The sequence below is a fragment of the Dasypus novemcinctus genome, chromosome 6 (assembly GCF_030445035.2).
Source record: "Dasypus novemcinctus isolate mDasNov1 chromosome 6, mDasNov1.1.hap2, whole genome shotgun sequence".
NCBI lineage: Eukaryota > Metazoa > Chordata > Mammalia > Cingulata > Dasypodidae > Dasypus > Dasypus novemcinctus.
Genome location: NC_080678.1, coordinates 113741720 through 113755007, shown reverse-complemented (window position 1 = coordinate 113755007; position 13288 = coordinate 113741720). Strand labels below are relative to the sequence as shown.

The 13288-nt window shown below is 40.0% G+C and overlaps 1 protein-coding gene across 1 annotated transcript in view; it reads left to right on the top strand.

Annotated features, from left to right (window-relative positions):
• Positions 1 to 13288, top strand: part of LOC131278798 (putative zinc finger protein 487) — a 56102-nt gene that overhangs the window by 2671 nt on the left and 40143 nt on the right. The window contains 1 exon segment of the mRNA XM_058299260.1: positions 1331 to 1366. Within this exon segment, the coding sequence (XP_058155243.1) occupies positions 1331 to 1366 (36 nt within the window).

The window sequence follows — 13288 nt, the reverse complement described above, 5'->3', positions numbered from 1 at the left end:
AGTATTATAGCCCCCGACTCTTTCCCTTTATTTCCCATCCAATATGATCACCAACCAGCCTGTCATCCAAGTGAAGAATGGCATTTATCCTAATGGATGTCTTTTACCTGCTACACAGCCAGTGATCAAGTTTTATTACTTTCAAGTTATTAATTTTTGTTTTTTTGATTGAGTTAAAGGGCACAAGGCCCAGGTGAACTACTTGACAAATTTTTCTTGTACATAGATAGCTGTCACTCAGTTCAAGATATGGGGCAGAAAACTATTTTGTGTTCTCTCCAAGACCTTACTTCCCCCATTGCCACTCAAGGGTAACCATTATTTTGCCCTCTATCGTTATATATTATTTTGTCTGATTTTAAACTTCATATAAATAGAATCATACAATATATATTCTTTTTAAAAAATATACTTTTTCTTTTTTCTTTTTCTCCCCTTTCCTACCCTGCTGTTTTTTGCTGTCTATGTCCATTCGCTGTATGATCTTTTGTATCTGTTTCTCTTTTGGTCTTCTCTTTTTTCTCCTCTAAGATTCACTTGGATTCGATCCTGGGGACCTCTGATATGGAGCGGGGTTCCCTGTCGCTTGTGCAACCTCAGTTCCTGGTTTCTCTTGCGCCTCACCTTCATTCTCCTCTTTGTCTCTCTTTTGTTGCATCATCACCTTGCTGCGTGACTCACTTGCGTAGGCACTGACTCGCTGCACGGGCACTCAGCTTGCTGTGTGGGCACTGGCTTGCCAGGCAGGCCTGCTTTTTTTTTTTTTAACCAGGCTTTAACCTGGGTCTTCCCATGTGGTAGGCTGAAGCCCAGTCACTTGAGCCACATCTGCTTCCCAATAGATATTCTTTTTGTGTCTGATTCCTTTTATTCGACATTACATCTGTGAGATAGCCATGTTGTTGCATGTTGCAGGAGGTTTTTTCCCCCATCATGTGACGATACCTCAATTTATCCATTCTAGTCTTGATGGACATTTGGGCTGTTTGTAATTTGGGTGTTTGCACATGTTCTTTGGTGTACATGTGCATTTGATTCTGAGGGATGTAAATCTGGAAGTAGAATTGATGGCTTATTGCACATATATATGCTTAGCTTTGATAGATTCCACCAAACATTTTCCAAAGTAATTGTATTATTTGATACAAATGATATAGTCAGCCATATGCAAGAGATCCTGTTGCTCTATAGCCTAGTCAGCACTTGGTTTTGTTGGTGATGCTTTTTTTTTTTTAAATTTATTTATTTCCTCCCCCCATTGTTTGCATTTGCTGTCTGTTTGCTGTGTCTGTTCATTGTGTGCTCTCTATGTCTCCTCGTTTTCTTTTAGGAGGCACTGGAAACCCAACCTGGGACCTCCCATATGGTAGGCAGGTACTCAACTGCTTGAGTCACATCTGGCCTTAGGCTTTCTCTCTCTCTCTACCCCCTTCCCCTCCCCCTCCACCTCCCCCCCCAAACTTGTGAGTGTAGTGGTATCTCTCTCTCTCTTTTATTTTAGGTAGATACTGGGGATCAAACCTGTTACCTCATACATGGGAAGCAAGTACTCAACCACGTGTGCTACATCTCCTCCCCTCATTTTGTTTTTTTCGTTCTTTTTTAAAAAATTTTATTTTATTTCTTAATTATCTTCTTTAAAGTTAATAGATCACACAAAATATTACATTAAAAAACATAAGATGTTCCCATATACCCCACTCCCCACCCCCACCCCCATCATTTTTTTAAGTTGTATTTTTTTGAAGATACAAGGTCACAAAAAATGTTATATTAAAAAATGTACGAGGTTCCCATATACCCCCCCCACTCCTCCCACATCAACAACCTCTTTCATCATTGTGGCACATTCATTGCAATTGGTGAATACATTTTAGAGCACTGCTGTACCACATGGATAATAGTTTACATTGTAGTTTACACTCTCCCCCAGTACATTCAGTGGGTTATGGCAGGATATATAATGTCCATTATCTGTCCCTGCAATATCGTTTAGGAAAACTCCAAGTCCTGAAAACGCCCCCACATTACATCTCTTCTTCCCTCTCTCTGCCCTCAGCAACTACCATGGCCACTTTCTCCATAACAATGCTACAATTTCTTCCATTACTAGTCACAATAGTTCTATAGTAGAGTATCAGTAAGTCCACTCTAATCCATATTTTGTTCCTCCATCCTGTGGCCCCTGGGAGGTGATGTCCAGTCCACCTCTATATTGAGAGGGGGCTTAGATCCCACATGGATGATCGTTGCAGTTCTTCTGCTTGTGGTTGTAGGCACTCTCGTTTCCCTTGTGTGGTTGTTGACCATCTTCACCTCCCTGTTAGCTGATCTGGGTAAATCCAACGAACCAGAGAGTAAGAGTTGAAACTCTGCTGAGGCTCAGGGCCCAGCTGGCACATGGACAGTCCAGAGATTCAAGTCTCCTGAGTATACACCAACCCCAGCACCAACCACAGGTTCAATAAGTGACAGAAGAGCTCATTTTGGTTTTGATTTGCATCTTTCTGATGCCTGATAGTATCAAACATGCTTTCATATATTTCCTGGCCATTATTTTATCTTTATCTGATTTTTGGTTAAAAAAAAATCTATTCCGGTCTTTTGCCTATTAAAAAAAAAATGGTGTTTGTCTCTGCCATATTAACTTGTAGGAGATCTTTATATATTCTTTATATGAGTCCTTTGTCAGATAGAGGTATTGGAAATATCTTCTTTGAGTCTGATACTTGTTCTGAATTTTAATGAAGTCCAATTTATTTTTTTTATGTGCTCTTAGTCTAGTCTTTACTTCTGTGTGCTCTTTATGTTCTGTTTAAAAAAACTTTACACCAAATGCAATGAACGTTTCATGATGATGGAGGAGATTGTTGTTATGGGGGGAGGAGTGGGGTGAGGGTCGTTGGTGGTATATGGGGACCTCATATTTTTTGAATGTAATATTAAAAAAATAAATAAGAAAGGAGAAAAAAAAACTTTACCTATTCCTAACTCAAAAATTCTATTTTCATCTAGAATTTGAATGTTTTAACTTTCACATTTAAGTATGATACATCTTAAAGTATTTTATATACATATACACATATGCGTATGTATACTTAGATACACATATACATATGTACATACATATTTTGATATGAGCTATGGCTATCCATTTCCTCCAGGACCATTTATTGAAAGACATTCCTTTCAAATTTGCAGTGGCGTCTTTGTTGAAAATCAGGTAGCCATCTACTTGTGGGTCTCTTTTTGGATTCTCAGTTCTATTGCAGTTGTCTCTTTGTCTAGCATTGTGCCAATATTTCCAGCCCCTGTTACTGTAGCTTTATAACATAAATAATATGTGTAACATATTGAATGATTAAAAAAATTTATGTGTCCAGTACATTTAATTGAGAAATGTATGTTTTTATTCAACTGTTTTCTTTTTCAAGTTATTGTCTATATTTTCAATTATTAAATGTACAAATATATTGAAAAAGGAAAAGCATTTGCAGGGAACTGATATGGCTCAAGTAATTGAGACCTGCTTCCCATATGGGAGGTCCTGGTTTGTTTCCCAGTGCCTCCTAAGAAAAACAAACAAATGATAAAACCAAGCAAACATGAAAAGAAACACTTCAGCTTAGGGGCCGAAGTGGCTCAGTGGTTGAGCACCGGTTTCCCACGTGCAAGGTTCCGGGTTCAATCCCTGGCCCCTGGGTACTTGAAAAAAAAAAAAAGGGAAAAAGAAAGAGGTAATTGCAGTAGTTCAGATGATGCAAGGTGGTGGTGGTGGCTGGAGGGCAGAGAGAAGCCTGGAATGTTAGCAGAGCCAGGTCCACTGTAGGCCCAGCTCAAGTGTTCTTTTCACTCCCCTTCACATAATATCTTCAGAACCATAATTACTGGCACCGCAGTCTTAGACCTGCCCTTCTGCCTTCTCCTTGCCCTTCCATTTGACGTCAATGTCTGAACTAGGTCAGAGGAAAAAAATTATAATTTTTTGAGACCTTGTCCATATCCCAAATTCTCTGCAGAATGTAAAGAAGTAGGCAAACTAAATTTATGCAAATGCCATTATTTTTTTCTTGAGATATAATTCACATATCCAAGTATTCACCCTTTTAAAGTGTACAATTCAGTGACTTTATTATATTCACAGCTATGTACAACCATCACCACTATTTAATCCCAGAACATTTCATCACCCCAAAAAAGCCAACCCAGTGTTACCATCACCACCATCCACTACCAAAACTTAGTGAATGTAATTAATATCACTGAAATGTATACTTAAAATGAGAAATGTTAATCCTGTGTGTATGTTACCACAATAAAAATTAAAGGAAAGAAGCCCCATATCCATTCATAGCCGTTAACCATGCCCCTGTCTCTAGCTCCTGGCAACCACTAATCTACTTTGTCTCTATGGATTTGCCTATGCTGGGCGATTCAAATAAATGCAATCATACCAAAAAAAAGTGTTCATATCTGTGGATATAAGTTCCCCACCTTTGTTTTTCAAGATAGCTTTGGCTTGGGGGAGTGGATGTCACTCAGTGATTGAGCACCTGCCTCCCACACATGAGGTCCCAGGTTCAATCCCCAGTACCTCCTGAAAGTAAAAAGTAAAACAACAGCAGCAACAAAAAAGATTGCTTTGGCTATTTTAAGTTCTTCGTATTTCTACATAAATTTTATGATCATCTTATAAATTTCTCCCCCAAAAACTTGCTGGAATTTGGTATTGCTTTGAAAACCAAATTGATCTGTAGATAGTATAGGTCATATTAATATTGACCTTTCAATTTATGAACATGGTATTTCTCTCTATTAGGTCTTTAATTTTTCTCAGCAAGGTTTGATAATTTTTCATGTGGAGTCCTTGTACTTCTTTTGTTAGATTTATTAATAGGTACTTGAAAACTTTTTCCCTATTTGTGTGTTGCTTGTATGTAGAAATGTGGTTGATTTTTTTGTATATATATATATATATTTTTAAAGATTTATTTATTTATTTAATTTCCCCCCCTCCCCTGGTTGTCTGTTCTTGGTGTCTATTTGCTGCGTCTTGTTTCTTTGTCCACTTCTGTTGTCGTCAGCGGCACGGGAAGTGTGGGCAGCGCCATTCCTGGGCAGGCTGCTCTTTTCTTTTCACGCTGGGCGGCTTTTCCTCACGGGTGCACTCCTTGCGCGTGGGGCTCCCCCACGCGGGGGACACCCTTGCGTGGCACGGCACTCCTTGCACGCATCAGCGCTGCGCATGGCCAGCTCCACACGGGTCAAGGAGGCCCGGGGTTTGAACCGCGGGCCTCCCGTATGGTAGACGGATGCCCTAACCACTGGGCCAAAGTCCGTTTTCCGATTTTTTTTGTATATTGACCTTGTATTCGGTGACTTTACCATTTATTAATTTTATTATTTTATCTGTAGAATATTTTGGATTTTCTACTTATGCAATTATCTATTAATAGATGGAAATTGCTTCCTTTCTAGTCCTTAAACTTTTATTTTTTTTTCTTTCCTTCTTGCAGTGCCTAGGAGTTTTAATATACCATGAACTAGAAGTAGTACGTCCTTGTTTTCTTCCCAGTCTCAAGGGAAACTTTTCAATATTTTATCATTATGTGTGATTTTTGCTGTAATTTTTTTGGTGCATATTTTTTGGGAAGTTTCATTATTTTCCTAGTTTGCAAGGAGTTTTTATCATCCAAGGGATGCTGCATTACTTATTATTAAGATGAATATATAGTTTTCTCCTTTATTCTTTTAATGGATTAAATAATATTGACATATTAATTGAGGTAATTCTACTAATTTTTTTTTTTAGATTTTTTTATTTGTTTCTCTCCCATTCTCCCTCACCCCCCTTTGTCTGCATTCTGTATCCATTCACTGTGTGTTCTTCTGTGTCCACTTGCATTCTTGTCAGGTGGCACTGGGAATCTGTGTCTCTTTTTGTTGTGTCATCATCTTACTGCATCAGCTCTCCGTGTGTGCTGTGCCATGCCTGGGTGGACTGCGTTTTCTGTGCATGGTGGCTCTCCTTGTGGGGCGCACTCCTTGAGTGTGGGCACCCCTACACAGGGGTCATCCCTGTGTGACACGGCACTCCTTGTGCATGGCAGCACTGCTCATGGGCCAGCTCACCACACAGGCCAGGAGGCCCTGGGAATCAAACCCTGGACCTCTTATATGGTAGGCGGACATTCTATCAGTTGAGCCACATCCGCTTCCCTCTATTAATGTTTTGATTTTCAAATGTTAAACCAATCTTATTTTCCAGGAAAAAATCCAACTTGATTTTTGATGTTTAAAAAAAAATGTAATTCATGATTATTGGTTTAGAATTTTTGTCTTTATTCATGAGATAAAGTGTAATTTTCCTTTCCTATGTTTTTGTCAGATTTTATCTTAATTTTATACTAACCTTGGAATACATCTTAAGTGTTTTCTCTTTCTCTATTCTCTGGAAGCATTTGTGTAAGACCAATGTTATTTATTTTTTAATTGTTCCTAAAATTTCACCAGTGATCTCATCTGGATCTGGATTTTCTTTGTGGAAAGTTTTAAAATTATTGATTGCATTTCTTTATATTAGGGAAATTATCCTTTAGAATATGATATAAGTTCAGTTCCTTCTCAGCTCATCTTTTCTCATCCCCAGGTGTGGGAGCAGGTGCTCTTTGTTCCAGGGAAAGCTTGGGAAAAAACAATGTTGTCTATCAGTATACCTGCCTACACCTCCAGGCCAAAGCCATGGCTGTACACATGACAGTTCAAAAATAACCACATTGGCACCCAGGATTTCTGTTTGCTTTGCTCTCTTTCTTTACATTTCTCTGGATTGCACTTGTGCTAATTTAGCATCTTGATAGGAACTAAAAGTTTTAGTCCTGTCCTACTCTTAATATTTTAGTCAAGGGCAGCAGTGACTTCCACGTCGCTAAATGCTAAATCCAGTGGTGAATTCTCAGGCTTCGTCTTGCTTGACCAGTTAGCTGCATTTGACATTGTTGATCACTTTTTTCCTTCTGATTTAACTTTCTTCATTTGGCTTCCAGAATACAACATTCTTTTAATTTTCCTTCTCTGATTGCTTGCTCCTTTTCCTTTGCTGGCTCCTCCTTTTCTTCCTACCTCTTGATGTTGGAGAGTCCCGAAGCTCAGCCCTTGCTCCTCATCCTTTCTCTATCTGTGACCTACCCTTTGGTGTTCTTGTTGATTCTCATAAGTATTTCTGTGGCCAATGATTCCTCATACTCTTTTAGTTTCCTAGGCTGCTTAAGCAAATACCATGAAATTATTTGGCTTAAACAATGGGAATTTATTTGCTTAAAGTTTTGAGGCTAAAAAAAGTCCAGATCAAGACATCATCAAGGTGATGCTTTCTTCCCAAAGACTGGCTGCTGGTGTTCCTTGGCTCCTCTGCAACATGGCGAAGCACATGGCTGCATGTGCTGGTCTCTCCCTTCTTTTCTGGGCTTCATTGATTTCATCTTCTTGCTTCTGTGGCTTTCTCTCTCTCTGTCTGAATTTCATTCTCTTATAAAGGTCTCTAGTAACAGGAATAAGACCCATCCTGATTGAGGTGGGCCACACCTTAACTGAAGTAACCTCATCAGAAGGACCTACTTACGATGGATTTACATCCACAGGAATGGATTAGATTTAAGAACATGTTTTTCTGGGGAATATACAGCTTAAAACCACCATACCCAGACCTCTTCCTGCACTTAAGAGTCATATATCTAACGGTCTACTCTACATCTCTATTTGAATGTTTAATAGACACAGCTGAACATGACTGCAACTGACTTACTGGCCACTTCCTTCCCAAACCTGTTTTATCACAGCCTTCCCCTTCTTGATTGATAGCTAACCCTTTGGAATCATCCCTGACTTGTTTTTCCTTCATGCTGTACATCTTACTTATCAGCAGAACCTCTTGGCTCTAGATCCAAAATATATCCAGAATCTGACCTCTTCTAATCACCTGCAATTACCCAAAACAACCCTCAGGCATCTCTTGCCTGGATGATGTCAGGGGACACAGAGCAGTTCTCGCTACCTGGGGAATGAGTCAGGTATGGCACTCCTCTGCCCAGCATTTCATTTTCCTCTGAGTAAAAGCCAGAGTTCTTCCAAAGGGTTATGTGGCTCATTACTTCTGTATCTCGCCTCCTCCTCAGCCCTTGATCACTCTGCACCAGCCCCACTGGCCTTCTTGCTGTTCTAGAAACATACTGGGCACAATGCCATCTCCATCCTTGTGTGAGATTTACCTGCTGCCCGGAGTGTGCTCTCCCCAGGGACCTTGTGGCCAACTCCCTCTCCTCCTCTGGACCATGTTCAGAGCCCACAGCTCAGGCAGGTCTACCTGGACCCCGAGTTCAAAACTGCTGCACTAATCCCTAGCATTCCCACCCCCCGTACCTTCATCTGTTTTGTATTTTTGCCATAGCACTTCTCACATGAAGTTTGCTCATTACTCTTTTTATTGTTTTTTTTTTTTTGGTAAGATTTATTTATTTATTTTTTTATCTTTATTTATCCCTTCCCCCACCTAGATGGTTCTCTCATCTTCTACTCATTGTTTGCTGGCCTTCTCCAGGGGGCACTGGGAACCGAACCAGGGACCTCCCACATGAGAGGCCAGTGTCCAGTGTCCTGAGCTACATCTGCACCCCATGGGCTGTGGTGTCTGCTGGCTTGTGGCAGGGGTGGCATTCTAGCTTTTTGTGGTGAGGGTCGCATCTGCTCGTCTTCTTCTAGGAGGCACTGGGACCTGAACCTAGGACCTCCCATGTGGTAGGAGGGCGCCCATCTGGTTGAGCCACATGACTTCCCTGTTTATTGTTTATCATCTCTTATTCCCCTCTTGAATGACTATAACCTTCCTGAAATCTAAGGGAGGGGGGTAAGAAGCTGTTGTTCACTGATGTTTCCCAAGTGTCCAGGACAGTTCCTGGCACATAGAAAGTATTCAGAAGTTGTTGAATGAATGAATGAATGAGTTTTTGTGTGCCATTTATTTTCCTTTGTAAGTACGATGTAGCTTAATTTTAAAATCTTAACCTAATTTTTTTTTTTGCCTTTAGGATTTTTTTATTGAAGTATATCACTCATACATAAACATACATAAACAATAAGTGAATAGTAGTAGTTTAAACTTACAAAACAAACATATATAAGATCATACAGGACTCTCACTGCCTCACCCTACCACCAATACCTTGCATTGTTGTTAAACATTTTTAACTAATGATTAAAGAGCATCGTCAAAATGTTACTACTAACCAAAGTATTTTTCCCCCAATCCACCCTATTATTATTATCTTTACCTAATTTTTATATGAATATACATAAACAATAAGTGTATAGTAAAGTTGTGAACTTAAAAGCAAACACGCATAACATTATACAGGGGTCCCAACACCTTGCATTGTTGTGAGACATTTGTTACAAATTATGAAAGAATATTGTCAAAATCTTATTACTAATTATAGTCCTTATCTTACATTTGGTGTATTTTTCCCCCAATCCACCCTATTATTATTTTTTAAATATATTTTTATGACAGAAGTTGTAAACCTACAAAACAGCCATGCACATTTGCAGAATTCCCAAACAACACACCTCTATCAATATACCACACTATAGTGACACAGTTGTTACAGGTTATAGATAATATCATCCGATTGTTACCATGTCCATAGTGTAAATTTCTCACACATTGTACATACTGCCTCATTATCAACACACTATATCTTTGGCATAGATGCAAGAATATCATATTATTACTGTTAACCACAGTCCATAGGTCACTCCAGTTATATCTTTCCCATGCTTTTCCACATTCCCAGCATGCTTCAATAGTGATGTACATTTGCTCTAGCTAAAAAAGGACACTCTTGTATCTGTACCCTTAACCACAGTTCTCATCCACCTCTCGGTTTACTGTGCTATTCAGTTCCTAGATTATTCTCTAGCATTCTGTCAATTGGCATTTATATTCCTAGACTATCATTTTCAGTCACATCCCCATTTATGAACTAGCTGTTACTCACTATGTGTTACCATCCACTCTATACATTTCCACACTTTTACAGTAAAGCTAATTAAAACTTCTATATATTTTAAACATCAGTAGTCCATTTCAGTCCTCCTCTTATCTCCTTTAAGAATCCACCACCTACCACCACGTTTTGAAGATATTTTCCTACATTTTCTTCTAGAAGCTTTATGGTTCTTTTATATTTAGGTTTTTGATCCATTTTGAGTTAATTTTTGGATAAGATGTGAGATAGGGGTCCTCTTTCCTTCTTTTGGCTATGGATACCCAGTTCTCTCAGCACCATTTGTTGAATGGGCTGTTTTGCCCAAGCTGGGGATGTGGGTTTGACAGACTTGTCAAAAATCACTTGACCATACATAAGAGGATCTGTTTCTGAACCATCAGTTTGATTCCATTGGTCTATGTGTCTGTCTTCATGCCAGTACCATGCTGTTTTTACCACTGTAGCTAGGTAAAATGATTTAAAGTCTGGAGATGAGTCCTCCAATTTCACTTTTCCTTTTTAAGATGTTTCTGGCTGTTCAGAACCCCTTACCCTTCCAAATAAATTTGATGTTCATGTTTTCAATTTATTTTAAAAATGCTGGTGGAATTTGTATTGGGATTGTGTTGAATCTGTTTATCAGTTTGAGTAGAATTAACATCTTAATGATATTTAGTCTTCTAATCTGTGAGCATGGAATGTTCTTCCAATTATTTAGGCCTTTTAAAATTTCTTTTAACAGTCAGTTATAGTTTTCTGAATACAGGTGCTTCACATTATTGGTTAAGTTTATTATAGATTATTTGGATTTTATCTGTCATATTTTATTTTTACCACTCTTTTGACCCTTTTAGTTACTTTTATTGATATAATAATCTTCATTTTTAGACTCTCTTTCAGGTCTCTCTTCTGTCTTTTCTTTTCAGGCTCTAGCACACCCTTTAGTATTTCTGAAAATCTGGTCTCTTGGTTAGAAATTCTCTAATTTTCTGTTTATCTGTGAATATTCTAGACTCGTCCTCATATTTGAAAGATTATCTTGCTCGATATAAGATCCTTGACTGGAAGTTTTCCTCTTGCAGTATCTTAAATATATCATACCATTGTCTTCTTACCTCCATGGTTTCTGGTGAGAAATCAGCAATTAATCTTATTGGGTATCCCTTATATGTTATACATTGCTCTTCTTTCTCTGTTCTCAGAATTCTCTCTTTGTCTTTGGCATTTGATATTCTGATGAGTATGTGTTTCAGAGTTGTTCTATTCAGATTTTCCTCAGATAGGAGCTGTTGTGCTTCTTGGACATGGATATCTATGTCCTTCCATAGGGTTGGGAAATTTTCTACCATTATTTCTTGAAATATTCCCTTTGCCCCTTTTCCCTTCCCTTCTTCCTCTGGCACACCCATGACACATATGTTTGCACATCTTTTGCTGTCATTTAGTTCCCTGAGGCCTTGTTCAATTTTTTCCATTCTTTTCTTCATCTGTTCTTTGGTATGCTCACTTTCAGAGGCCATTTCCTCAAGCTCACCAATCCCTTCTTCTGCCTCCTCAAATCTGCTACTATATGATTCCAATGTATTTTTTTAAGATTTCTCTTACCTCCCCCCCAAGTTGTCTGCTCTCAGTGTCCATTTGCTGTGTGTTCTTCTGTGTCTACTTGTATTCTTGTCAGCGGCAGCCAGAATCTGTGTCTCCTTTTGTTGGGTCATCTTGCTGTGTCAGCTCTCCGTGTGTGCAGAGCCATTCCCAGGCAGGCTGCATTTTTTTCTCACTGGATGACTCTCCTTACAGGGTGTATTCCTTGTGCATGGAGCCCCCCTTGCGGGGGACACCCCTGCGTGGCACGGCACTCCTTGCGCACATCAGTATGCAGTGTTGGCCAGCTCATCACATGGGTCAGGAGGCCCTGGATTTGAAACTTGGGTCTTCCATGTGGTAGGTGGATGCTCTATCTGTTGGGCCAAATCTGCTTCCCCCAATGTATTTTTAATTTCATTTATTGTGCCTTTCATTCCCATTAGGCCTGCTATTTTTCTATGTATGCTTTCTTTCAAATTCTTCTTTGTGCTCATCCAGGGTCTTCTTTTTTTTTTTTTTTAAGATTTACTTATTTTCCCCCTTCCCCTCCTCCTACCCTGCTGTTTTTGTTGTCTGTGTTGTCTTCTCATTTTCTCTCCTCTAGGACTCACTGTGATTTGATCCTGGAGACCTCTGATGGGGAAAGAGGTTTCCTGTCAATTGCACCACCTCATTCCTGGTTTCTGCTGTGCTTCACCTTGACTCTCCCCTTGTTTCTCTTTTGATGCATCATCATCTTGCTGTAATCACTTGCGTGGGCACTGACTCACCATGCGGACACTTGCATGGGCACTCGCACGGGCACTGGCTTACCACACGGGCATTTGTACTCTCCACGTGGGCAGTTGCGCTCACCGGTTCACCATGTGGGCACTTGTGTGGGCACTGGTTCGCTGTGTGGGCACGCCTTCTCTTCTTTTTCACCAGGAGGCCCCAGGGATTAAACCCAGGTCCTCCCATATGGTAGGAGGAAGCTCTGTCACTTCAGCCACATCTGCTTCCCCCAATATCTTCTTAATATCTGTAATCTCTTTAGCCATCTTATTGAATTTATTAAGGAGATTTGTTTGAACATCTATGCTTAGTTGTTTCAACTCCTTTATGTCATTTGGAGACTTATCTTGTTCCTTTAACTGGGCCACATCTTTGTGTTTCTTGGTGTGGATTTTAATTTTTTGTTGGCGTCTTGGCATCTGGCTTACTAGAGTATGTATTCTGGGTGCAGTTTTTCTCTTTAGTTTAGGGCTTCCTGCCCCTTCTCCCTTGCTGGTTGTGCAGTAGGAGCCAAAGATGTAGTTGGTGCTATTAGCTGTAGCGGCACAAGCAGCTGTCATTGCCTCAGGGACTGATGAAGTTTCTCCCAACTTTCTCCTTTGCCAGTGATAGGGGCAGAGTCACAGCTGTGTGGAATAATCGAAGTTGTGCAGGGCTAGACTGTAGTTGCCCAGAAAGACTGATGAAACTTCATGTTCCTTTCTGCCCTCCCTGGAGAGGGGATGGAGCTGCAGTCTATGCAGTGTGGGTCCAAGATGACTGCAGTTACCCCAGTAGACTTCTGACTGTTCAGTCTGTGCCAGCCAAAGGGACCTGGATAGGCTGGTGCAGGGCCTGCTGGCTTCCTCTCTGCCAGAGGTGGGACTGAAGTCTAGGCTAGGGCTGCA